Genomic DNA, 27,941 nt, shown 5'->3' on the forward strand with positions numbered 1-27,941 from the left:
TGTCCATCGAGTCAGTGATACCATCCAACCATCTCCTTCTCTGTCGTCCCCTTCTCCTCCTGCCTTCAATCTTTTCTAGCATCAGGGTCTTTTCCAGTGAGTCAGTTCTTCACCTCAGGTGGTCAAAGTATTGGAGCTTCAGCTTCAACATCAGTCCTTCCAATGAATAATCAGGACTGATTTCCTTTAGGATTGACTGTTTGATCTCTTTGCAGTCCAAGGGACTCTCAAGAGTCTTTTCCAACACCACAGTTCAAAAGCATCAATTCTTTGGTGCTCAGCTTTCTTGTGGTCCAACTCTCATGTCCATACATGACTACTAGAAAAACCATAGCTTTGACAAGACGGACCTTTGTTGGCAAAGTAATGTCTCTGCTTTTCAATATGCTATCTAGGTTTCTCATAAATTTTCTTCCAAGGAGCAAGCGTCTTAATTTCATGGCTGCATTCACCATCTGCAGTGATTTTGGAGCCCAAGAAAATAAAGTCTGTTACTGTTTCCATTCTATCCCCATCTATATGCCATGAAGCGATGGGCCTAGATGCCATGATCATAATTTTTTGAATGTTGAGTTTTAAACGAGCTTTTTCACTCTCCTTTTTCACTTTCATCAAGAGACTCTTCAGTTCCTCTTCACTTTCTGCCATAAGGGTGGTGTCATCTGGGTATCTGAGGTTATTGATATTCCTCCTGGCAATCTTGATTCCAGCTTGTTCTTCCTCCAGCCCAGCGTGTCTCATGATGTATTCTGCATATAAGTTAAATAAGCAGAGTGACAGTATACAGCCTTGATGCACTCTTTCCTAATTTGGAACCGGTCGGTTGTTCCGTGTCCAGTTCTAACTGTTGCTTCTTGACCTGCATACAGATTTCTCAGGAGGCAGGTCAGGTGGTCTGGTATTTCCATCTCTTGAAGAATTTTCCACAGTTTGTTGTGATCCACACAGTTAAAGGTTTTGGCGTAGTCAATAAAGCAGAAGTAGATATATTTCTGGAAACGTATAGCAAAGTACAAAAGGTGAAATGTACCCATAACTCCACTACCCAGAGATAATTAACTGCTAGTATTTTGGTGGATATCTTATTAGGCTATCAACAAATGTATTTTACAAAAATGTGGTACTTTTACACACACTGTTTCATGGTCTATTTATAAAATTACCACATATTTTCCATGTCAATTAATATTCTATGACATGATTTCTATGCAATATGACATAAAATTCTGTTTTACGGATGTACCATAATTTATATTAATCCATATCCAATTGAAGGGCAGTGAGTTGTTGTCAATTTTTCGCTTTTATGAATAGCACCACAGTAACATCCTTATTTCTATGAAGTCAAAATATACAAAAAGCTTAAGGTCTTTGTGATGTGTTACAAGTATAGTCTCATGTTGATTAGAAGGCAGCATAGCTTTAAATAAGGAATCTATGTTCCTTTGAAGACAGAAATTAAAAAAAAAAAAAAAGACATTATTTTCTTGATCTGACATCAGTTGTAAAGAAATAGAGAATAGGCCATCATTTTAGGCATTTTAGTTCCCTACTATTCTTAGAAGTGTGTTTCTTTCCCTCTTTCTTTCCTGAATAACATTTCAAGATTGAGTCTTGTCTTTTTTCACTAACCTGTTCACCCTTGTGTAAGAGTTTTCTCTGAATCACTTCACTTGAGCTTTCTGGGCTCTGTGCTCCCTTGGCATCAAAACTCCTTTAGCTTTGTTTTTCTAGCCATTAAAAAACAGTCTTTTCTAGCCAATTTACTTTAAAGAATGTGGTAAGCAGAAAAGAAAAAGCTGTTTCCTGCTCCCTCTTTGAAGGCATTATTTCATGTCAAAACAAGATACGGCCTCTAGGTTTTTACACTGGAGAGAGAATGCCCAGCCATGAGGGTGACTATACCCATGGCTCTTACTTCACCCTCTCCCATAGATTCCCTCTGCTGCGTTGGCGCCCTAGGGGTGCACTGCTCCCCTGAAACCTCTGGCTTCCCTTCTTGTGATGTCCTTTTAATACAGTAAGATCAGAATCTTCGCCAAGACTTTATTAAAGTATAAGCAGATGAGAAATAAACAAAAATAAAATAATTCTAAATAGCCTGACTTACAAAGTCTAAACTGTAATCCTAATAAGGTTCTTTCAAGACTGCGACATAGGTCCTGGCTCTCTGCCGTGGTTATAACCACTGTGAGGACATCATGGCTTTTTTTACCAGCACATTCCATCTGTGCAAAGGTAGTCTAGACTCAGATCTTTTGTTAAAACAGAACAACTTAACCTATTTATTTGAGCACCATTCCTTCAAGATTTATGGTACTCATATAAATGGTGCTTATCATTTATTTGAGCACCATTCCTTCCTTTGAGCACCATTCCTTCCTTTGAGCACCATTTATTTGAGCACCTTAAATCTTGAACCACTGCCTTGGCACTGAAGGGGGCCCTCCACCTCCTTCCTTCTACCTGGGTAAAAGACCACTAGCCAGATCCCTCAGTCCTGAAAAAGCTACTCCCAGGAGGAAAGGCTCCTTGAGAACTGTTCTGCTACATGGACTCAGGTTTCCCAACTCGCAGATGACATGAAGACCCCTGCCATAGGGAGATGGACAGTCAGGGTTCCCAGAGATTGTTTGACAGAAGTCAGATCTAGACAGACACTGGGGCAAAGCAGATATTTGTATCCTCACTGACCTCTCAGTAGACAGTCAGGAGTCTGCCATGAGAAGTCTTTCAGAACATGGAGGCAGAGCAGGGAAGGAGGGTCAAGAACCAGAAAACTGGGACTTCACTGGCAGTCCAGTGGTTAAGACTCTGGCTTCCAATGCAGGAGGTATAGGTTCAACCCCTGATCGGGGAGCTAAGATCCTGTATGCCTCAGGGTATGGCCAAAAATTTCTTAAAATTAAATAAATAGATAAATCAAACTAGTTTTAAAAAGTTTTTTTTTTTTTTTTTAAAGACAACCAGGAAAACTGCTCAAACGGCTAAAAACCCATAGTTCTGCATTTAAATTGTGGGTCTGACTTGCAGAAAGATAGACAGGACTATGTCGAACTTTTTTTTTGATGGAGGAAGAGCACTGAGCTTTTAAATATATGTGTAAATATTTAACAAAGTAGTTTCAGTTCTCAGAATCTATTTCAAGGAAATTTTCTGCGGTAGGAGCAGTCTGAGTGATGATAAGGTTACCATAGCATTATTTTGCTGCTGCTGTTTGGTCACTAAGTCATGTCCAACTCTTTGCAACCCCATGGTCTGTAGCCTGCCAGGTTCTTCTGTCCATAGGATTTTCCCAGCAAGAATACTGGAGTGGGTTGTCGTTTCATTCTCCAGGGGATTTTCCTAACCCAGGTATCAAACTTGGCAGGCAGATTCTTTACCACTGAGCCACCTAGGAAGCCCTATAGCATTATTCTAGTAAGTTTTAATTAAACTACATGTGCAAAGTTAGAGGACTGGTTAAATAAGAGTACAGCCACACAGTGGAAATTATTGCAGCCACTAAACCTATCTCAAAAAGGTAATAATATAATTGAGTGCTTGCTATGTAATGTTAAGTGGAGAAGATAATTACAATATTTCTCTGGTATCATCTCAACTCTTAAGGAAACAAACTAAAAGGAAATGTGCCAAAAAAGCAGGACTTTCCTGGCGGTGCAATGGCTGGTACTCTGTGCTCCTAGTGAAGGGGTCCTGGGTCTAATCCCTGGTCAAGGAACTAGACTCCACATGCAGCAACTTAAAAAAAAAGATCCCACAACTAAGACCCACTATAGCCAAATAAATAAATAGATATGTACATACATATTTTTTTTTAAAGCAGTAGTGAGATTATGGGAAATTGATGTTATCTGCTTGAATTATTTATATCATTTTTTAAATGAAGAGTCAATTATGAAAGGCTATTATGCCTATCACTGTGATCCTGAACTTGCTATTTTATCTCCCAAACCTGCTTTTCTACATTTTCCTATCATGGTAGAGAATCTACAGTCACTGATTTTCTCAAATCCAAAACTCCTTTCCTTGTGTGTTTAGCCTAGAACTTCTCCCTTCCCTAGCTTCACGGCAGTGAAAGGCCTTGTCCTGTTTTTCTCTGCTGAGGTAAGGGGACAGAAGAGGGACAACAGCTTGTCCTCTGACTTGCCTCAAGCTCCTAGCTCTTGGATCTTGCCTGAGAAGCGTTAAACCCTGTGTACCTGTGCCTAAGGTGAAAAGGAGAAGTTTTTCCATTTTACTCTCGGGAGAGTGTAACGGTCCCTCCCACTCCTTCTCAGGCTGCAGTATGTTGTGTAAGTATATATGCTTGGTAGCTCCAGAGAGTTCCTTGTTTTTTGTTTTTGTTTTTCTGGCTATCACTTTCTACATTATCCGAGTTATCTACATTATCCATCAAAATAATGATTGAACAGAAATAGAAAAATTGATGATGTTGCCCTGAGAAGAAGCCAGTTTTGTCCTCCCAGAATTTGCCAATTGAATGACTCTTGCCTGTCTTCTGACTCATCAGGGAAGTCCTCTCTGGGCATGGCCCTCTTCCGCCTGGTGGAGTTGTGTGGAGGCTGCATCAAGATTGATGGAGTGAGGATCAGTGACATTGGCCTTGCTGACCTCCGGAGCAAGCTCTCCATCATTCCCCAGGAGCCGGTGCTGTTCAGCGGTACTGTCAGGTGAGACCTCAGCACCATGTGCTTCGTGCCGTGTTGCAGGCCAGGTGAGCGGGATAGAGCCCCACTGGGGACTGAGATCTAGTGGCCTCTGGTGCGGCACTTTCCCAACACCATGCGCTCCCTTTGCAGGAAGAGCAGTTCCACAGTACGAGTCACCTCATTAGTTAAGCAGGACCCCGGGGCCCTGCAGCAGGATGGTAAGAAGTCAGAGAGATCTGAACTCTCTGTCTTCAGACAAGTTACTTAGCCACTCCTAAGCTTGGTTCCTCCTCCATGAAATGGGGATGTTACTAAGATCTGTTGTGATGATTGAATGAATTTGTACAGATTTTATAGAAGTGTGGAGGCTGGCAGAGGGTGAGCATTCTGTGCATGGAAGCAGCTACCATCATCCCTCGCTGTCCTCTCTCCTAGGGACAATCAAGAGCTGCAGTTCTCTCGATGGTTTTCAGGCATTATTACTACTCATGGTTTCTCATTTTCTAGTATCTTCCGCAGACTTTTGGTTCTTGCTCTGGAATGATGCCCCTCTCTGAAATCTGCCAGGTTGCCAAAGAAAACATTTCTTCTCTTGACCTGTTATAACAGTAACTAATAAGGAAATACGTTTAACCCCAGTGTCTTTTCCTGCTCTTTATCAGGCTAGCCTGAAGCTTTTGCCTCCTAAAAACAGTGGGTTTCCATAATTTGTGTCCATTTCTATTTAAGTTGACTCTCTAAATAAAAATAGCTTCAACCATATAGTTGACCTAGATAGCATTTCTTTTTTAAAAATCACTGTAAAAGTGATATTGCCATTTCCTCTTTACTTTTTAGCAGTTTCCAAGAAAAGGTACCAATTTAATTTCAATTTCAAATAACCACAGTGTTCAGAATTGTCTTTAAAACAGACTTGTCCCCCCCATCCCCTACCACTTTTAGAAATGGCATTTGAACTCACTGATTTGAGGAGGTTTGGTAGATAAACTGAATTTTTACCTACATTTATGTGGGTTCAGTACTCTTGGATGTGTTTATTTGGACATCTCTCTAAAACACTAGTGAATTTGTATAGTACGGACTGGCTCTGTTGATGATGATAAGTGAAAGTGTTAGTCACTCAGTCATGTCTGACTCTTTGCAACCCCATGGACTTCTTCAGGCAAGGATACTGAATTGGGTTGCCATTCTCTTCTCCAGGGGATCTTTCCCACCCAGGAATTGAACTCTGGTCTCCCAGATTGCAGGTAGTTTTGATGATGATAAGTCATTTCCTTTGGGTGAGTAAATAACAAGGTCAAACAAACAGCACCAAAGAGAATAAGAATTTATTGAAGACTTAAGTCTAAAGAAATTGAGAGAGATTACCAAATCTGCTCTTCCTGTAAATCTCTCTATTTTTAGGTACCACGGGAATGCCTTTGAGAATAAAGTTGGCCTAATGATTTTTGGCTCAGGACAAAAAAAAACATATTTGTCTTATTTTTTTAAAATCACCATTTAGAAGAGAACTAGAAAGTAAGACATGTTATAGACTTCCCATGAATATGCTGCTACCAAGAAGTATCAGTGCTCGTTTCACATTTTTACAGCACTTCATTTAGGTCTGTGACTCAGCTTCTGGAGTTAACGGTTAAGAACTGACCTGCTGGCTGCTATTTGTGGAACATTGTGGAAGCACAGCCTTTGTTGGAGTCGGGGGTGTTTGTTATCAGCTCCAGAGTTGTGTTGCCACCTGATGGACAGGCTTGGTGGCTGGTGTGCTGCTGCCTACGTTTTTAGTCACTGAGCTTGGAGCACTGTTTAGTCAGTCAGCTGTGCAAACCTAGGAAATCATATAAGTTTCATTTTCTGCTCACTGGAATTTTGACTTTAAGTCAGTGGTAGACACTGAGGACAAATTCAGTCCCAGACCTTCTACCTTTCCTTTATCCTCTCAAGTTTCTCATAGATCCCAAAGAATATCCTGTGTTTGGTATTCTTTTGTTGTTCTTAGAAAATTAGAAGACCTGTAATGAGTTTCCCAAGGCAAGAGCAGGCTAGATCATCTGCTCCCTCAGCTACCTCCTAGAGACTCCAAATTTGGGAACTGTATCTCTACTGCCATTAAGCAGCATTGGGGGTGGGTACATCTCCTGGAGATTCCAGCTTGCAGTTAAAGTGTATCAGAAGGGAATTCAAGGTAAAACCAAAATCAAACAAACCTCAGAATCTCGAAAGATAAAAATGTCTGAATTGTTTTGCATATAAATACAGATAAATTATAAACCAGATCATTTAGGGGCATACCCCTCCCTGGATTAGCACAGTCCAATAGCTCGTCCTAATCCAGTCCATTCCAATAGCTCATCCAGGCCTGCCTCATCCAGCTGTCTGGGTTTGAGCTATAGGGCTCCTGTGTGTCTGTGGCCATCCAGTGCTTTCCTCTGCCTTTTGCTGAGATGATTATCTCCAAGAAGAGAGGTCCGTTTTCTTCCAGACCTAAACACTTTGACTGACCTTCCCTCTTTCATGGTCCTGGCAATACTTTTCTTTTCCCAAAGGACCTATGCTTCCTGGTCTCAGGAAGCCTATCTCTTTGCCTCCACCCTCACTTTCCATCCTTGTGGATTGTCTGCAGTCTGGCTTGGCTGGTGGTTAGTCTGCCCCTCATTGGGACTAGTTGTCCTCAGCTGTCACTTTGGTATGTCTCTGCGTCTCAGTCTCCTCACTGGGGATGAGCACGTCTCATCATCGGGAGCATCTCTACCTAGTGTCCATCCGTTATCAGGAAGCAGTGTTCTCACTTCTTCCTGTTCAGATGCTTTCTCTCCTTTTCTACTTGCCCAATTTATTTTATTTTTGTCCACTTTTGAGGAATATCTTAAGCTTTCAACTCAAAATCACAACAAAGACACCTGAGCCCACAACTGATCCACTTCTTTGGTTCATTCCTGGCCAAAACACCTTCAGGCAGAAGCACTTAGCCCTCTAGAAGAAATGGAAGTTGCTCCAAATTTAAAGCAGTTCTTAGAATCTCAAGGTTTTTCATTTGTCTGAATTATTCTGTTGTTTAAGGGACCCCATTTTACTTTTTTTGACATCTGAGTCTCTGTAGAACCAAGGAATCCCCAAAAGCTTCTAGTCTTAACGTCAGCAAGTATTGGTAAATCTAGGATAACTAGATAACACTAGATGTTATCTAAGTTTTGTTGAAGTCTTTCTGGCTGGGAGTATGTGTGAAATCTCTGTATCTTCGTCTCAATTTTGCTGTGAACCTGAAACTGGTCTTTTAAAATTGTCCTTAAAAAAAGGAAAAGGTCATTCTGGGGAGTTCTCTGGTGGCCTAGTGGTTAGGATTCTAGGCTTTCATTCCTAGGGCCCAGGTTCAGTCCCTGGTTGGGGAACTGAGATTCTGCAAGCTGTGGCATGGCCAAAAAAAAAAAAAAAGGTCACGCTGTGCCAGACACTGCTACTTTAAAGAACAACAATAGTATTAGCTAAATTTATTGAGGACTTACTTGGCCTACTGTCCTGAGCATTTAAATTGTATTAATTTATCAAAATTAAAGTACTCAAAATTCGATTAGGTAGGTACTATTATTGTGCCTATTTATAGGTGAAAAAGCTAAAGCCCAAAGTGGTTAAATAACTTGCCCAAAGATAAGAATTTCAATCTGGGCTATTTGGCTCAGAGCCTGGGCTCTTCCTCACCCATCTTGCTGTGTTGTCTCCTGAAGTTCCCACCACACCCTCCTCAGTTATAACCTTGAGAGGCACTCTGTCTCTCCAAGCACTAAGGTTGGGCCTGCTTCCTCAGTCGTCCTGACTGTTAGTTACCTTTCTTTTTCCAGTATCTTTAAAATCTCCTTACCTGCTTTCAGATTTGCAGTAGGTCTCTGTCCCATTTCTTGAGAAAAATTGTCACACAAACTCTGCTCTTCTCTTTAGTCTTTTTCATACGCTCTACTCTTAACTAAAAGCCAAAATCAGTCCATATTTCTGAATGACTATTTTGAGCTTTCCTTTAGCTTCCTGTCAGAAGGTCTGAGGGTCCCATAGTCCTACCCTGAAATCCCAAGGCTTCAGGGAGGCACCTGCATGGACAGAGGACAGTCCCCAGCGTAGAGTCGTCTATGTGTCTAGAAGGAATTGCTGTATCCTCATTCCCCTCAGGAGATACTCTTGACCTTATTCGGTAGTTGTCAATAGGTGAGGTTAGAATATTGCTAAAAATAAAATATAAAAAACCAAAGATGAAAATACACTTTGGGCAACATAGGACTCTAGGACTTCTGACTGTTAAAAATAACCTTCATTATCAGATTTTCTTTCTGTCCATCCACCCAGCTGAGTACTTGATGCAGTGGATACATAATGTTGCTTGCTTTCATTTTTGTGGGTCAAACCAGGACCATCTGGCCACTGTAATGAGGATGTGTTTTTGTTTTTTCATTCTTGATTGAGTCCCTGTTGAGATCAGTCTGGTCTGCTTTAATGTGTAGGTATACCACCTGCTGGAGCTTCCCCAGTGGCTCAGGCAGTAAAGAGTCTGCCAGCAGTGCAGGAGACAAAGGTTCAATCCCTGGGTAGGAAAGATCCCCTGGAGAAGGAAATGGCAACCCATTCCAGTATTCTTAGCTGGAGAATGCCATGGACAGAGGAGCCTGGCGGGCCATAGTCCATGGGGTGGCAGAGAGTCAGAAATGACTGAGAGACTAACAACAACACCTGCTGCTGCACATAAATATTCCCTATATATCTGGAACCCGTGACTTAGTCTTGATGGCTCCTTCAGCTGGTGTGATGGGCCTGGGCGAGGTTGAAGGTCAAGCCCATCCACGTGTCTGCCAAGTCTGATGGGGCAGCTGCTCAGTGAGCAGGGTCCACACTCTGGTTTGCTTCCTGCTTTTCTAGTAGACATATCTGATGAATTTACTGGATGTGTTTGTGTGCTAGGGATGCTGCAATAGTGTACCACAAACTGGGTAGTTTAAAACCACAGAACTTGACTCTCACAGTTCTAGGGCTAGAAGGATGACATCAAGTGTCATCAGGGCCATACTCTGAAGCCTGTAGGGCCCTTCCTTGCCTCCACTACATTTCAGTGGTTTGCCAACAATCTCTGGTGTGCTTGGCTTGTAGATTCATCATTCCAGTCTTTGCCTTTGTTGTCACATGGGTCCTCTCCCGGTCTCTGTCTTTATGTAGCCCTCTCTCTTCTAAGGACACCAGTCCTAGATTGAGAGTCTACCCTACTTTACTACTCCAGGCTGACCTCATCTCACCTAATACCATCTACACTGATTTATTTCCAGATAAAGTCACATTCTTAGGTACTGAGGATTAAATTTCAGCATATCTTTTTGGGGGGTACTCTTCAACCCATGATGCTAGGCATCAATGTACAGTACTAACATTTCCTTGGGACTTCCCTGGCAGTCCTGTGGTTAGGACTCCTCACTGTCTGCGCCGAGGGCCCCAGTTTGATCCCTGGCTTGGGAAACCCCACAAGCCTCACAGCCAAAAGAGAGAGAGAATACTTCCTAGACTAATTCTAGAGAAACTATCTGCACATTCCTTTCCTGGAAACCAATATTATGGACCCTTCAATCTTGAACAAATATTTATTGAGGTCTTAACTCAAAGGACTCGACTCAGCAGAATTGGGAAGAATCTAAACAAGTGGTAAAATCTAAAGCCTAAAATTATGCAGTCCTTCCAGGAAGATATAGAGAAAGGGAAGATTTGAGCAGTAGGTGATGGGCCAAACCAGAAATCCAAAAAGTGAGGTATCAAACCATAGGTGGCAGTTTATCAAGTTATTGGTGCTGGGAATTCCAGCCTTAGGTAAATACAAATTTTCTACAGGCAAACAGATCACAGTAGTAGAAACTGAGCAGTGTTCTGAGAGCCAAAAGGCAGATATTCATAATCAGGGAGCTTGGAGATAAAACCAGGGCAAGGTGGGGCCTCAAACCTTAGGAGCCTGAGCAGGCTGTCAGGCTAGACCTGGGTACATGGAGACACAATAGGAATTGACCTAGCAGAGCTGGCTAACAGGTAGATTCTAACTCAAGAAGAGGTTCTGCTGGCTCTAAATGGGAACTACAGTCAGAGCAGGAGCCAGATCCATAGCAGCCGGGTGCTAAACCACAGACCCTATTGCCTGAGGAAGAGTTGACTCTCTGTAATGGGCAGAGGCCACTCTTTAGCATGCAGTCCTGTGGGGCGGGTGTATAAAGAACAGTGCGGGGTGAGGAGCAGGAGACCAGGCAAAGCATGGTCTTTGATCAGGTGCTTTAAACATAACCCCTGTTTAAAGCCAATCATGAGTTCCCATGGGAGCAGGTACCCCTTCTAGGATGATGAGTACTTCTGGACTACCACAAAAGTCCTGGAACTTTGTTTTGTGGGGTTTTTTTAAAGTCTTTATTGAATTTGTTACCATATTGCTTCTGTTTTATGTTTGTTTGTTTGTTTGTTTGGCTGTGAGGCATGCAGGATCTATGCCCTCTGCGTTGGAAGGCAAAATCTTAACCACTGGACCACCAGGGAAGTCTCTTGTTTTGTTTTTAAAAAGAGCTCTGAGCATTTTGGTTCAAAACTAAGAACCCTACTATGATCCCCAGGATCAAGAATTCTGCTATAAAAGTATGAGGAAGTCCATATTAGACCACACAAATAGGAGAGAGAATATTTTATTATGAAAACTTGCATTGCTATCTGGATAAATGTCTCTCAGAGCATTGTCTTGCTAATCTTGCCCCATGGGAATTTCCACCAGTCTGTTTTGAATCAGGGGAAAATGATTAACCTTTTATCCCCCCAGTCTTGGGATGGAGAACACGTGTTTGAGTCTGTCCCTGATCTGTGGTATATCAGTACAAAGTTCCCCTAAAAAGGTGGCTGGAAAGGAGAGCCATAGACACAGATTTCATCAACACCCATGCATGTGCAAACAGACTCCAGAGTGTTAGAGGGACAGGGACAATCAGGTGCTTTCAGCATCTTTCAGTTTTATCTTTTTGATTAGAAATGGGTGAGATTCTACTTTGACTTAGCCTGTGGTCTGCCATTTCAGTTTTAGGTTACCAACAAATCAGACCACCTTCTTTAACTGAGAGGGCTCTTCCTGGATGACATGCCTGCAGAGATCAGCCTTCCCCATCTAGATTTTCCATGGGTAGGACTTTATTGTAACTATTTCAGATCCTGGTGTTCAGGATCATGGGATTATTGTGTCTACTTGGAAAATGTGCTAAATATAAGAGTCAAAACCACCAAACAGTGTAACCAGGCATTTAAAGTGACCACTTCCCCAGTCAGTTTAACAGCTACCAGCTATCAAATGTCTACCATGTTCCAGGCGCTGTATCTATACGTCTCTAATATTCACAGCAACCTGCCAGGTCATGTCACGTCACTTTCTCCCCATTTGATAGGTGAGGAGACTGAGGAGTGACTTGTCCAAGGTCATGCAGATGGTAAGAGGCAGAGTAGGGGTCAAGCCCAGTTGGTTCTTACTCTTACAAAAAATATTAGACAGTATACCTGAGCTACAACAGTGAAGAAGATCCAGACAGGGATTCTAATCCAATGGAGGAGCGAGACAAATGAAACAGTGATGTGTGCCATCATAAGGGTGAGCAGGGGGAACCCCCAATCCAGGCCTGAAGGGCCAGAAGACACGTCCTGAAGACACCAGCTAAGTTGAGAGCTGAAGGTTGAGAAGTAATCATAGGCCAGGAACAGGAACAATGTAATGATAATGCAGTAATGGTAGCTCTCACATACACACTGCCCAGGCTGCAGCAGGTGCTCCTGTAAGTGCTTTACATACATGAATTGTAGTTCCCACAACTGCGTTTTGAGGAGGTGCTCTTTTCTTTTTTGGTTGCACTGGGTCTTCGTTGCTGCACATGGGCTTTCTCTAGTTGCAGAGAGTGGGGGCCAGTCTGTGTTTAGGTGTGCAGGCTTCTCATTGCAGTGGCTTCTCTTGTTGCAGAGCACAGGCTGTAGGTGCACGGGTTACACTCGGACTCGGTGATGGTTGCGTATAGGGTTAGCTGCTCTGAGGCCTGTGGAATCTTCCCAGACCAGGGATCGAACCCATGTCCCTTGTATTGGCAGACAGATTCTTATCTACTGTGCCACCAGGGAAGTCCAAAGAGCTGCTCTTTTATCCCTGTCTTACACTTAAGGAAACTGAGGTGTAGAGAAGTTAGGCTAACTTGGCCAGTGTCACACAGTTGTCATTGATAGAAGCTGAGAAGGAATCAAGCAATCTGGCTCCAGAGCCCTTGCTTTTTACCAGTGCCTCTCACATCAGAAGGTGGGGAGTGATCTCGTGTTCTAAGTGGTGGGAAGCACATGTGTGACGGGACACAAGAGAGTGGGACCGCTTAGTGAGTCTCCCAGGAGTCCAGAGATGGCATGTACCAGCCCACACTCTCCTCTCAGGTAGAATTCTTCAGTAATGACCTGCTTGTGTTTGCATGCCCGGGATTAGTCACCCCAGACATGGAGACGAGTGTGGATCAGAGCTAGAGTTCTCCCAAAGGTTTTTCTATTTCCCACACCTCGAGTGTAATTTATGAGCAAAGCAAATTATACTTAATATCTTTAAGATTACTGGACCCACAAATGTGATGTTTAGATTGAGACCAGACACCCAAAATTAATTCTACAGCTCACCTTCCACCCAATATCTGTTTCTTCCCACCTGTTCGCCTCATCCTCCACGACAAAGAGCTTCTCCTGCCTTTAACACTTTAAGAGCTATCTAGTCCTGTTGTTTTGGTGTCAATCTTAATGTCCTTGAAGTGGATACTGTTGGTACATTAAGCAAGAACAGTTCCCAAACTGGTTTTTGGTGCCAGTGAAATCCTTCCTCTTGAGCCCCTTTCTGCTCAGCCTTGTCCCTCGTTCTCCTGCAGGATCGGCTCTTTTCCTGGTCAGCTAGCTGTTGAGACCCCTGCCCAGTGACAAGGCTCTCACCCTGGTGCAACAAGAAGAGAGAGGGCATTTCTCTGAGTTTATACATATAAAAGATGCATTTTAATATGCATATGCATAGAAAGAAATCTAGAAAGATGTATGCCAAAATGCTAACAGTGTTTGTTTAAAGGGTCTGATAAGTGATTGAACATATATTGATTTTAGGGAATTCTCAGGTGGTCCAGTGGTTAATACTCTGCACTTTCGGTGCAGGGGACATGGGTTTGATCCCTGGTCAGGGGATTAAGATCCCACATGCTAAGATCATATATATATATGGGTTGTTGTTTTTTTACTTTTTATGTCTATTTCTTAATTTTTCTATAAATAACTTCTATCATTTACATAATAATAATAATGCAGTTTTGTAAAGAAGAAAGGGAGGCTCATTCCTGTGACAGGCAGGTGGCAGCACTCCCATCTCAGCCTCCACCTGTGGCTGTCAGGGTCTGAGCCCCACTGTTTAAACCTTTACCACAGTCAGCCTGTGCAGGGTGGTTGCTTATGTTTTGGATCCCTGAGAAATTCCTATTATGTTTCTCATTAGATCAAATTTGGATCCCTTCAACCAGTACACTGAAGACCAGATCTGGGATGCCCTAGAAAGGACACACATGAAAGAATGTGTAAGTAAAGAACTGAGGGAGAACTTTGCTAGAATTTCAAGGGTAGAAACTTGGTGATGCCATGGTCATATCCCAGCGAGCTCTGGCTGCCTCTGTCCAGCCGGGCCTTTCCTGCCACCTCCAGGATGTCTGTGGAGGAGCACTTCAGAGCAGAGCTTCCCAGGCATTTCACAATGGGTATAAAAGTCGGTATTTCCCTATCCTCACCTCCCCTCTCTTATTCCCTCCCATGGTCATATTTCCCTTTTTATTGTACCATCCATTGATTGAGAAGATATTAATGACAACCACTCAGAGTTCAGTAATGCTTTTAAATCAAGTTCTATTTTATTAATCATAACAGTACAACATCCTTTTGAAGCATGTATATATATGCAAAAGATTTATCACTTCTTGAGTCCACAGAAAGCATGCAATATGCATATAAACCTCTCAGAGTAACTCAGCAGGCCCCCTCCAGGGGCCCCGAACTAAGATTAGCCCTGGCCTGAAGTGGGGTCTCTTGTGCTCCTGCACGCCAGCCCAGGATCTCCTGCCCAAATTCAACTAAGTCAGCTCTGCCTTCATGACCTTTCTGTTGCACTTCTTCAAACAATTTCATTTGAAGAACAGGTTCTATAGTTTATAGGAAGAAAAGTTTGACAGCTGTGGGTCTACAGCTTTGGCCTTTAGAAAGAGCGTAGTTTTGTTTACCCCATCTCTCATTGCATGACCATATTTTCAGGACCAAAAATGACAGGATTTCAGGACATAAAAATATTGGAATTTCTGGGACATTTTGATGACATGAAACTAATAGATAGTTTAGTTGAAATATGGAATGGCCTAGAAAATGTGGTCCTGCTACATGATCATCACACCTGTATGTTCTTTCTAGGTCAGCCAGATTCTTGGCTAATAATTCTTTCATCTGTTTAAGAATAATTTATTTTTGCCACTGGGTTTTTAACAAAATTTAGCTTTGTTTTCTTTCTTTCAAAATTTAGGGTATTTTTTTTTTCTTTAACCCTTCTAATCTCTATCACCTTTCTCCCTAGATTGCTCAGCTACCTCTGAAACTTGAATCTGAAGTGATGGAGAATGGGGATAACTTCTCAGTGGGGGAACGGCAGCTCATGTGCATAGCTAGAGCCTTACTCCGTCACTGTAAGGTACGGCAGTCTGGTGGGTGGCAGAGAAGGGGGTCAGCAGAAGCACAAGGAGATGGAAGAATAGCCATTGCCTGTGGCATAAGGTCCAAAGGCATTCTTGTCTCTGAGCCCAGTGGCACTTTTTTTTTTTGGTTGCACTGAATCTTTGTTGCTGGGCTTGGGTGTGGGCTTCTCATTGTGGTGGCTTAAAACTCAACATTCAAAAAACTAAGATCATGGCATCTGGCCCCATCACTTCATGGAAAATAGATGGGGAAACGATGGAAGCAGTGACAGACTTAATTTTCTTGGGCTACCAAATCACTGCAGATGGTGACTGCAGCCATGAAGTTAAAAGACGCTTGCTCCTTGGAAGAAAAGCTATGACAAACCTAGACAGCATATTAAAAAGCAGAAACATCACTTTGCCGACAAAGGTCCATCTAGTCAAAGCTATGGTTTTTCCAGTAGTCATGTATGGATGTGAGAGTTGGACCATAAAGAAGGCTGAGCACTGAAGAATTGATGCCTTTGAACTGTGGTGTTGGAGAAGACTCTAGAGAGTCCCTTGGACTGCAAGGAGATCTAACCAGTCCATCCTAAAGGAAATCAGGCCTGAATATTCATTAGAAGGACTGATGCTGAAGCTGAAACTCCAATACTTTGGCCACCTGATGTGAAGAACAGACTCATTGAAAAAGACCCTGATGGGGGAAAGATTGAAGGCAGGAGGAGAAGGGGACAACAGAGGATGAGATGGTTGGATGGCATCACTGACTCAATGGACATGAGTTTGAGCAAGCTCCGAGAGTTGGTGATGGACAGGGAAGCCTAGCGTGCTGCAGTCCATGGAGTTGCAGAAAGAAGGACACAACTGAGTGATTGAACAGCAACCCTGTTGAGCTTGAACTCCAGGGCTCACAGGCTTCAGTAGCTGCAGCTCCTGGGCTCTAGAGCACAGGTTCAGTAGTTGTGGCGCTTCGGCTTAGTTGCTGTGTGGCATCTTCCTGGACCAGGGATTGAACCCATGTCTCCTGTGTTGGCAGGTGGATTCTTTACAACTGAGCCACCAGGGAAGTCACTCAGTGGCACTTTTTTTAAGAGAATGCCCAGAGATGTTTAACCTTGACACGATCAGGGTATATGGATATTTCGTTTGCTTTTTTGTTTTTATTTTTAATGACCTCGAGCCTTCAGTTTCCAAGGGCACCTTGTTCCTGTCCTGTGAGTAGTTGTAGTATTGGAAGCCATAGACTTAAAAGATTTTAAAACTGTAAGACATGTCCAGATCATCAGATACAGTCCCCTCATGTTAAAACTGGAAAAGGGAAGTCCAGAAAAATCACTGTTCAGAGTCACAAAGCAAGTGAGGCGAGTAGTTTGTTAGATCAGTATTTCTCGTATTTGTGGAAATCAAGGCAAACATATAAATTTGAAGTTATATCAGTTCTAAACAAAACAGTATTTTTACATTTGTGTATACCTATTTAGAAAAAAACAATGTATGATATAAAATTCAAATCCTAAAACACATTTTGGTGAAACCTAGATTAACTAGAATGCTTAAGGAATTGGTTGGATCCCTCTTTCTCCTCTCTTCCCCCACAGATTCTGATTCTAGATGAAGCCACAGCTGCCATGGACACCGAGACAGACTTACTGATCCAAGAGACCATCCGAGAAGCATTCGCTGACTGCACCATGCTGACGATTGCCCATCGCCTACACACAGTCCTAGGCTCTGATAGGATTATGGTGCTGGCCCAGGGGCAGGTACTGAGCCCCCGAGGAACCTTGGTTTGGCACATGGCCTTGTCTGGGAGGAGAACTGACCCCTGGCAGGATTGGGCCGATGGCCCTTGTAGCATTCAGATAAGCAGCCATAGTGACTCTAGCCTGGTTCCTTTTACATGGGATGCAGTCCTCCCAATCAAGAGATTGAGTCTGGAGCATGCCTGTTGGGTTCTCATTATGCTTTGTTACCCGTTCTTTTGTTGCTTATGAACAGTAACACTTTGACTTAGGTCAGAGAGCATGTGTACCTTGTAGTTCAGTCACAGGGGTTTTCCAAAGCTGTTGAGACCAGCCACCACACATCTGCTTTTTGCAGTCATGTAGTGGTGCCAAACTTCTTGCTGCTCCCAGCTTTCCCACATACTGGCCCCTAGGCTTTTTCATTTCCTGCTATTTCCTTGCAGTGCTGTTGGCTATAAACCACCTTCGATCCCCTAAGCATTTCCACCTCTGTATTTACTCATACAGTTCCATCTACCTAAAATGCCCTTTCCTCTGCTCGCTCTCCCATGTGGACCTGCTTAAACCCTGCCTATCCCATAAAAGAGCCAGTGTCTGCCTCCCCCCTTACTGTACAGGGTGTCTGCTCTGGCACCCAACCTCATACCATCACATGGCCAGCCCCCAGGAAGACACTTTGTCCTATGCCTGTCTCTGTTGGACAGGATAGCCTTTCCTAGGAGCATCCCAGGAGATGTCCTCTTATCGCTCCTTGGCCAGAGTCCAATCACATACCTTTGCCCTGCAGCAAGGGAGCCTGGGGGAGTGAGTATGTGGCCTCTGTCTGGGAGACAGGTTCTGCCAGCACACTGTTCCGTTTTCTACTGCAGTGTGATTTCTGGTGACTGCCTAGTAGTCCATCATGGGAATGGATAATTGACTGAGTTGAAGAGAGAGAACCCAGGTGGGCATGGCAGAGCTAACCAGATTGCCACCTTGATTCCATCCTCAGGGGGGTTTGGGGCTTTGCCCCTCTTCCTGAGCAGTGGATCCTGTAAGATACCCCGAGTATCCCCGAGTCACCTTCCGATGCTGTCTCCTTCCTCTACAGGTGGTGGAATTCGACACCCCATCGGTCCTTCTTTCCAACGACAGCTCCCGGTTCTACGCCATGTTTGCTGCTGCAGAGAACAAGATCGCCGTCAAGGGCTAACTCCCCCAGTACTGCCCACGTCTCTTTTCTTTGGAGCATTGCCATTCCCTGCCTGGGGCGGGCCCCTCACCGCATCCTCCTGCCGAAACCTTGCCTTTCCCGATTTTATCTTTCGCACAGCAGTTCAGGATTGGCTTGTGTGTTTCACTTTTAGGGAGAGTCCTATTTTGATTATTGTATTTATTCCATATTCATGTAAACAAAATTTAGTTTTTGTTCTTAATTGCACTCTAAAAGGTTCAGGGAACCGTTATTATATATGTATCAGAGGCCTATAATGAAGCTTTATACGTGTAGCTATATCTATATATAATTCTGTACATAGCCTATATTTCCAGTGAAAATGTAAGCTGTTTATTTTATATTAAAATAAGCACTGTGCTAAGAACAGTGCAGATTCCTTTCTATCATTTTTGTACAGTCTGCTGCACTAGAGGTCTGGTTTTGCTATTAGACTATAGGAAGGTAGCGTGCGTTCTTCCCCAGCTGGCTGTTTCACGGTGCCAGGATTTCTGGGTGTCCGAAAGGAAGGAGTGTAGTAGTAGCCGGCCCTCCAGCAGCCCCCCTGCTGCCTTCCCAGCAGCCACCCTGGGGTGGGGCAGAGCGGGGGCCACCGGAAGCCGCGCAGAGCACCGTGAATTCTCAGGGCTCCTGCTTTCTGTCCTGTTGTCATCTCACTGTTTCTGTTGGGAGAGCAGTGGGTCAAAGTCCCAGACCCCTCTCCTCTCCCTCCACCGGGAACGAGAATCACAGAACCTTCCTCGGCAAAGGGGGAGTGTCCCTCCTGCCTTCCTCTTTACTGCTGTTGCTTCTCAGCAAGCATTGAGTCTGCTCCAAGTGTCCCACTGCCTCAGGTTCCCAACGCTGGCCAATGCACAGAACTCTCTGGCTCCTTGAAACCATTGGTTCCAAGCCCCAGAGCCCACTGCTGCTTGGCCCAATGGTCCTTCTTCATTTGCCTGGCCCCACACCCCCACAGTTCAGTGACAGGGTTCAGGATTTTGTGGGTCTGTTTTCCTTTCTTCCTGCGGTTGCCGCAGAGTCTCTTCCTCTCTCCAAAGTCCGCGACTTTAAGCAGCTCTTGCTAATCAGTGTCTCACACTGGTGTAGAAGTTTTTGTACTGTAAAGAGACCTACCTCAGGTTGCTGATTGCCGTGTGGTTCGGTGTGTTCCCGCCAACCTTGATTGTGCCGTGGGGCCAGTAGCTCAGGTGGGCGTGGTCACTGCTGTCATCTGTTGAATGGTCAGCATTGCATGTCGTGACCAACTAGACATTCTGTCGCCTTAGCATGTTTGCTGAACACCTTGTGGAAGCAAAAATCTGAAAAAGTGAATAAAATTATTTTGGATTTTCTAAAACTCTTGGTGTGGAAAATAATTCTCTGGGAGGGGAATAAGCTGTCTTTGAGTGGCTTTGGAGTCACGGAAACTTGGATCTGAATATCCAGCAGTGAAATGACAGAGGGAGGGACCAGTAGTAGAGCTGGTTGGTTGCATGGGATATGGAGTACACCTTCCCTTGAATCACTACGGTGGGCCAAGGTCCTTGCAGCCTGTGTCCTGGGCATGGTCACCAAATCAAGCTCCTGTGCTGCTAATAAGAGTTGGAAGTGGGAAGGGTTGTAGTGAGATCGATGGTTGTGGAGAAATATGTTTTAAATGAACAGTTTCTTGAGGGTTCTCAGCAATCCAAACAATGTAATTGCTCTTTCAGCCAATTCATTCAGATTAACTTATTGAGAATTAAGTGCCCATTCAGAAGGGTACTCATTCTAACATTTATCAATATGTCATGTTGTATGCAGATAGCTTTTAAACTATTTTGTATCTTTGACAAAGGAGGCAAGGATATACAATGGAAAAAAGACAACCTCTTTAACGTGGTGCTGGGAAAACTGGTCAACCACTTGTAAAAGAATGAAACTAGAACACTTTCTAACACCATACACAAAAATAAACTCAAAATGGGTTAAAGATCTAAATGTAAGACCAGAAACTATAAAACTCCTAGAGGAGAGCATAGGCAAAACACTCTCTGACATAAATCACAGCAGGATCCTCTATGACCCACCTCCCAGAATATTAGAAATAAAAGCAAAAATAAACAAATGGGACCTAATGAAACTTAAAAGCTTTTGCACAACAAAGGAAACTATAAGTAAGGTGAAAAGACAGCCCTCAGATTGGGAGAAAATAATAGCAAATGAAGCAACAGACAAAGGATTAATCTCAAAAATATACAAGCAACTCCTGCAGCTCAATTCCAGAAAAATAAATGACCCAATCAAAAAATGGGCCAAAGAACTAAACAGACATTTCTCCAAGGAAGACATACAGATGGCTAACAAACACATGAAAAGATGTTCAACATCACTCATCAGAGAAATGCAAATCAAAACCACATTACACGCCAGTCAGGATGGCTGCTATCCAAAAGTCTACAAGCAATAAATGCTGGAGAGGGTGTGGAGAAAAGGGAACCCTCTTACACTGTTGGTGGGAATGCAAACTAGTACAGCCGCCATGGAGAACAGTGTGGACATTTCTTAAAAAACTGGAAATAGAACTGCCATATGACCCAGCAATCCCACTTCTGGGCATACACACCGAGGAAACCAGATCTGAAAGAGACACGTGCACCCCAATGTTCATCACAGCACTGTTTATAATAGCCAGGACATAGAAGCAACCTAGATGCCCATCAGCAGACGAATGGATAAGGAAGCTGTGGTACATATACACCATGGAATATTACTCAGCCATTAAAAAGAATTCATTTGAATCAGTTCTAATGAGATGGATGAAACTGGAGCCCATTATACAGAGTGAAGTAAGCCAGAAAGATAAAGAACATTACAGCATACTAACACATATATATGGAATTTAGAAAGATGGTAATGATAACCCTATATGCAAAACAAAAAAGAGACAGATGTACAGAATAGACTTTTGGACTCTGTGGGAGAAGGCGAGGGTGGGATGTTTCAAGAGAACAGCATCGAAACATGTGTATCTAGGGTGAAACAGATCACCAGCCCAGGTTGGATGCATGAGACAAGTGCTCGGGCCTGGTGCACTGGGAAGACCCAGAGGGATCGGGTGGAGAGGGAGGTGGGAGGGGGGATTGGGATGGGGAATACATGTAACTCCATGGCTGATTCATGTCAATGTATGACAAAACCCACTGCAATGTTGTGAAGTAATTAGCCTCCAACTAATAAAAATAAATGAAAAAAAAAAGAAGTAAAAAAATAAACTATTTTGTATCAGTTCTGCTGAGTCATCAATAACCTCAGATATGCAGATAACGCCACCTCTTAGGGCAAAAAGCAAAGAGGAATTAAAGAGCCTCTTGAAAGTGAATGAGGAGAGTGAAAAAGCTGGCTTAAAACTCAACATTCAAAAAATGAAGATCACGGCATTCGGTCCCATCACTTCATGGCAAATAGATGGGGAAACGATGAAAACAGTGACAGACTTTATTTCCTGGGCTACAAAATCACTGCAGATGGTGAGTGCAGCCACGAAATTAAAAGATGCTTGCTCCTTGGAAAAAAAAATCTTTGAGAAACCTAGACAGCATATAAATAAGGCAGAGACATTACTTTGCCAACAAAGGTCCATCTTGTCAAAGCTATGGTTTTTCCAGTAGTCATGTATGGAGGTAAGAGTTAGACCACAAGAAAGCTGAGCACTGAAGAATTTATACTTTTGAAACTGTGGTGTTGGAGAAGACTCTTGAGAGAGTCCTTTTGACTGCAAAGAGATCAAACCAGTCAGTCCTAAAGGAAATCAGTCCTGAATACTCATTGGAAGGACTGATGCTGAAGCTGAAGTTCCAATACTTTGGCCACCTGATGTGAAGAACTGACTCACTGGAAAAGACCCTGATGATGGGAAAGATTGAAGGCAGGAGGAGAAGGGGATGACAAAGGATGAGATGGTTCGATGGCATCACTGACTTGATGGACATGAGTTTGAGCAAGCTCTGGGAATTGGTGATGGACAGGAAAGTCTGGTGTGCTGTGGTCCATGGGGTCACAAAGAGTCAGACAAGATTGAGCAACTGAACTGAGCTGAACAGCCAGGTCCTCAGCTCCTGAAGCTGGGATTACATTGGAAGAACCTCCCAAATATCTAACTACCTGCAGGATTTTCCTGATCCATCCTGACTTGTACTCTGACTCAATCTGTCACTGATGTTAATCACATGCTCACTTTTTCAGTCTGATTTCACACAGCTTCCCTGTTTCAAGCAGACAAATTCCTTCATCTGTGTTCTATTTGGGTCTTTCAGGCTCTTCACAGCCACTCTATGGGCATTATTGGGGTCTCCACCCATCCAACTGGCTCCATCTAAGTCACCTTCTGCATGTCCTTTCCCATTGCTCTTGTCCGCTGACTTTCATCTGGCGTGACAGGAATAACTGACTGTAGGCACTGGGAGGACCGTCCATCACCTCCCATGGATGACCATAGGAACTTGGACATGCTGCTCTTCCTGCCTGAATCTCAGCTTCTTAGAAAAATTGGGAGCATAATATCTATCTTATCTTACAGGAAAAAACCATTGAGAAATGTTTTGCAAGCATACCACATTCTTTAGTTATCTCTATGCTTGTGTCCACACCATAGAGACATATCCTCCATGATATCATGAACTTCATGTTGCAAAGAGTCAGACATGACTGAGTGACTGAACTGAACTGCTGAGCCATCAGAAATCGTGTTTTAAACCCAGCCCTTTTTATAAACCAGTGTCTTAAAAATTAAGGAGCTCAGCTCTTAAGTTAAAAATATTCCTCAGTTGTCACATTTCAAGTGCTTTGTCACCATCTGTGGCCTGTGGCTACACAAACATATTCAATAGAACATTCTGAGCATTGTGGAAAGTTCTCTTGGATGGCACCAAGGTAAGCAACCACTTTTTTGGATGCACTGGAATTGCCCTCCAAGAAGCGTAACAAGGGTGGCAGAAGGAGCCCTGCATGACCAGCCTAGCAAAGTTCGCTGCTGTGTGTGACACTGACTTCCCCTCCTTCAGTTCTTTTTTTTTTTTTTTTTTTGACAGAAAGAATTTAGTACTAATCATAGCAAACATACATAACAAATCAACTTAGGCATAAAAGCCAGGTGCAAAAGCTTTCTGTTTCTTAGACAGCAATGTCACTAGGCAAGACCACTTACTGATAATCTTCCAGTAATTCTTTTTTTTTTTTTTTCCATTTATTTTTATTAGTTGGAGGCTAATTACTTTACAATATTGCAGTGGTTTTTGTCATACATTGAAATGAATTAGCCATGGATTTACATGTATTCCCCATCCCGGTCCCCCCTCCCACCTCCCTCTCCACCCCATCCCTCTGGGTCTTCCTAGTGCACCAGGCCCGAGCACTTGTCTCATGCATCCAACCTGGGCTGGTGATCTGTTTCACCCTAGATATACATGTTTCGATGCTGTTCTCTTGAAACATCCCACCTTCGCCTTCTCCCACAGAGCCCACAAGTCTGTTCTATACATCTGAGTCTCTTTTTCTGTTTTGCATATAGGGTTATCGTTACCATCTTTCTAAATTCCATATATATGTGTTAGTATACTGTAATGGTCTTTATCTTTCTGGCTTACTTCGCTCTGTATAATGGGCTCCAGTTTCATCCATCTCATTAGAACTGATTCAAATGAATTCTTTTTAATGGCTGAGTAATATTCCATGGTGTATATGTACCACAGCTTCCTTATCCATTCGTCTGCTGATGGGCATCTAGGTTGCTTCTATGTCCTGGCTATGATAAACAGTGCTGTGATGAACATTGGGGTGCACGTGTCTCTTTCGGATCTGGTTTCCTCGGTGTGTATGCCCAGAAGTGGGATTGCTGGGTCATATGGCAGTTCTATTTCCAGCTTTTTAAGGAATCTCCACACTGTTTTCCATAGTGGCTGTACTAATTTGCATTCCCACCAACAGTGTAAGAGGGTTCCCTTTTCTCCACACCCTCTCCAGCATTTATTGCTTGTAGACTTTTGGATAGCAGCCATCCTGACTGGCGTGTAATGGTACCTCATTGTGGTTTTGATTTCAGTTCTATTCTCTCTTTTTATCTCTTGGGTCTCCTCCTACCTCTGTAACCTGCTTTGTCCCTTCAGGAGGAGGCATTGCCCTGCCTTCTCCCCTCTCCCTTTGTTCTTCTTGCCTGGATTCTTTTCACTCCCAGCAGCACAGTGACAGACCTTCAACTATGGGCTTGGCCTGTCTTTAGGACCAATCGCGGCTGCCTGCTGAGCGCCTCCACTGAGCATCTCCCAAGCCCCTCAAACAGCCTTTTGGAAATCAGTGTTTCTTTTCTTAATTAGTGGCTCCTCTGACTTCTCTAAGTCTTTCAGGCTAGAAGCCTTTAGTTATATCAGTTCTCCTGCCCCTTCCCAATAAACCCAGTCACTTCCAGGTCCTATGTGTCACCATCACCACCCACTTCTCTCTCCTTTTGCCATAATTTAGACTCACCTCCCTTTCTTTTTTTAATTTTGTAGTTACAGCCTCATTGCTAGTCTCCCTGCCCCAGTTGTCCTCTCCAAATCACTGTATATACCACTTCCAAAATACAAACCAAAATGCAAGTTGATCAAATATATTACCTTCCAAAAGTCTTCAAGAGACGATTACCTGTAGAGTGGCCTATATTCCTGAGTTTGGCAGTCAGGGTATTCATTATCTGGCTCCAACCCTCCTTTTCTACTCAGTATTCCTAAAAATAAGCCAATATTTTATTTTTTAATTTTCTTTATTTTTTGCTGTGTTGGGTCTTCATTGCTGCGAAGGCTTTTCTCTAGTTGCAGCAATTGAGGGCTACTCTAGTTGCACTGCACAGGCTTCTCGCTGAGGTGGTTTCTCTTGTTTTGGAGCACCAGCTCTAGGCACACAAGCTTCAGTAGTTTCTGAACGTGGGGGCAGCTCCTGGGTTCAACAGCGCAGGCTCAGTAGTTGTGGCGGAAAAAAAAATGTAGTCGTGGCTCACAGGCTTGGTTGCTTCAAGGCATGTGGGATCTTCTGGGATCAGGGATCTAACCCATGTCTCCTACATCGGCAGGTGGATTCTGAGCATCAGGGGAGCCCAAGTCGATATTTTCACACCTCTAAATCTTTACTATTTTCTCAACCTGGAGTCCCTTGATCTTCTCTCATCAAACAAATCCATGTTTTCCTTCGTAGGCTTCTCTGGTGGCTCAGATGGTAAAGAATCTGCCTCCAGTGCAGGCGACCTGGGCTCCATCCCTGAGTCAGGAAGATCTCCTAGAGAAGGGAATCTACCCACTCCAGTATTCTTGACTGGAGAATTCCATGAACAGAGGAATCTTAAATTCAGTTCAAATACTATGCCTTGCACAAAGCCTTTCTCTTAAAACCAAGTTCCTCTTGGTTCCTACAACACTTTGCTCACAAATCTATTTTAAGGTTTATTTCCTTTTGCTTTGTATGTTATAGCTGGTTATTTCCTTATATTTCATCCCATGAATATAAACTTGAAGGCAGTAAATAACCTTATTAAATATACCCTTAATTATAAGTTAGATTTTGTATACCTTTTAATTTCTGGCTTAAATATTATGTTTTACATACAGAAGGTGCTTAATAAGCATCACACTACTTAGCCAACTCTTGAATGGTGCCTCAGTGAATATTTGTTAATAGAAGTCAGTGTTACAGACTTTCTTTATGGTCATGGCAAAAAAAGAATTTGATTTCTTCAAAGGCAAAGAAGTGGCATTGAGGGAAAGAGGTCTTATATAGAATGACGGGAAATACCAGAAAGTCAGAATGCCCAGCATTTGAGGTGTGGCTCAGTGATGTGACCGCTCCTCTCCTACCCCTTTCCTGATTGATCACCTAGAAATAGGACCCAGACTGAAAGAAAATGAGCCATGGGGTGTGGGGGCGGTGGTCACAGAAAGGCTCAGCTACTGAAAACTGACCTTGCACTGATGGTTGCCTGCTGATCATGTGTCATATTTTCTAAAGAGCCTTTTTTTTTTCTGATTATAAAAGTAATGCATGCTTCTTTTACAAAATTTGGAAGAATGCAGACAGATGCAGTGAAGAAACCCGAAATTGCCTGAACCCTGTCATGGCAGTGTGTTTTACAACCATGGCCGTAGCAGTGTCTCCCATCTCACGGGCTCTCCTGCCCTGTGACCTTGCCGCTGTCCCATGAAGAGATGGGGTCTGTTTCCCCACCCCCTTGAGTGTGGGCTCTGTGACGACTTTAACCCGCAGGATGTGGTGGTTCTCTGCTAGTTCTGCACAGAGCCCCTTTGTGGCCTAGAGGCTCACGCTTCCTGCCTCTTGGAAGCCAGCCACTGTGTCAGGAGTGCAGCTATTGGGAGACCAGCATTTGGTGAGATTTACAGAGCACATGGAAGGTTCCTGGAGGATGAGGGAGCGTGTGGAGATAGAGTGAGGCCAGAGAGTACTGAGGCATCCAACTTGTGTGTGAAGAGGCCATTTAGGGAGTGAAACCTCCAGCCCCCATCCCAGCTGATGCCTCGTGGATTAGAGACAAGCTACCCCACTGAATTGTCCCCAAATTCCTCAGCAAAATTAACTTTTTTTAAGCCATTACATTTTGGGGTAGTTTTACAACACTACTGAAGCATCCATCACCCCAAAATAACCAGTGTTACATTGTATTCTTTATAGCTTTTTCTAAACATGCATTTTTTTTCTTTTTAAAAAAATTATCAAAAATATTATGGATGCATTTTTGTTAGAAATTTAAAAAGCACTGAAACAAAAAATATAGACAGTGGAAATGCATCTTAATCACATCCTACAAAGAAGGTAACCACTATTAACAATTAGGTCTATATTTTTCCAGGTCTTTTTTTCTAAACACATAACAGCATTATTCATTTTAAATAGAACTCATTAAACACAAAATTAGGATAACTTACATACACAGTTTGTATGATCTCAACTAATATATTGTGAATATTTTCTCATGTCAAATATTCTTCAGAAACATTATTTTAATAGTTTTATAGCATTTTCTTGTAGAGGTTCATTTATTTGTTTCATTCAAAAAATACTTATTGAGCATATAGTATAAGGCAAGCACTGTTCTAAGAAGTGATAATACAGTAGTGAGTAAAACAGAAAACATCCTTGCCTTCATGGAGTTTACATCTTATTGGGAGAACTGGTAGTCAGTAAGATATGTGGAATATTAGATAATGATAAGGAAGAAAAAGAATACAACAGGGAAGGGCACCAGAGGGTAAAATTTTAGAGAAGCTGGCCAGTCTTACTGAGAAGATGACTTTGATGCACTATTCATATGAACAATCCAATTTTGTTGGATATTTAGGTTGTTTCTGTTTTCATTTTTCCATATGTTGTCTTAAAATTGATTTTTTTTTAAATGGAGGAGAAAAGAGTGGTTTATTTCTTTGCCAGGCAAAAGGGGAATGCATTAGGCTAGTGCCTTTTAAAAATTTTCAATTTTCACATCACCATTTTGTGCTCTCCCAGCTCATAATTCCCTGAATCCAAATAGATAGAGCGTGCTAACTGCTCTAACCAGCCAAGCTTTGAGCAACTTATCACCATGACC

General features: G+C 43.0%; 1 protein-coding gene across 3 annotated transcripts in view; it reads left to right on the plus strand.

The window, feature by feature from the left end:
• ABCC5 (ATP binding cassette subfamily C member 5) overlaps positions 1 to 19,694 on the plus strand; it is an 87,995-nt gene extending 68,301 nt beyond the window's left edge. For all 3 annotated transcript variants that reach the window (XM_070466313.1, XM_070466311.1, XM_070466312.1), the window contains exons 26-30: positions 4,514 to 4,673; positions 14,179 to 14,257; positions 15,295 to 15,408; positions 16,996 to 17,160; positions 18,233 to 19,694. In XM_070466313.1, coding sequence (XP_070322414.1) covers positions 4,514 to 4,673; positions 14,179 to 14,257; positions 15,295 to 15,408; positions 16,996 to 17,160; positions 18,233 to 18,334 — 620 coding nt within the window. In that variant the 3' untranslated portion in view covers positions 18,335 to 19,694. The remainder of the gene's footprint in view (positions 1 to 4,513; positions 4,674 to 14,178; positions 14,258 to 15,294; positions 15,409 to 16,995; positions 17,161 to 18,232) is intronic.
• The last annotated feature ends 8,247 nt before the right edge of the window (positions 19,695 to 27,941 follow it).

Source organism: Odocoileus virginianus, chromosome 4 (assembly GCF_023699985.2).
Source record: "Odocoileus virginianus isolate 20LAN1187 ecotype Illinois chromosome 4, Ovbor_1.2, whole genome shotgun sequence".
NCBI lineage: Eukaryota > Metazoa > Chordata > Mammalia > Artiodactyla > Cervidae > Odocoileus > Odocoileus virginianus.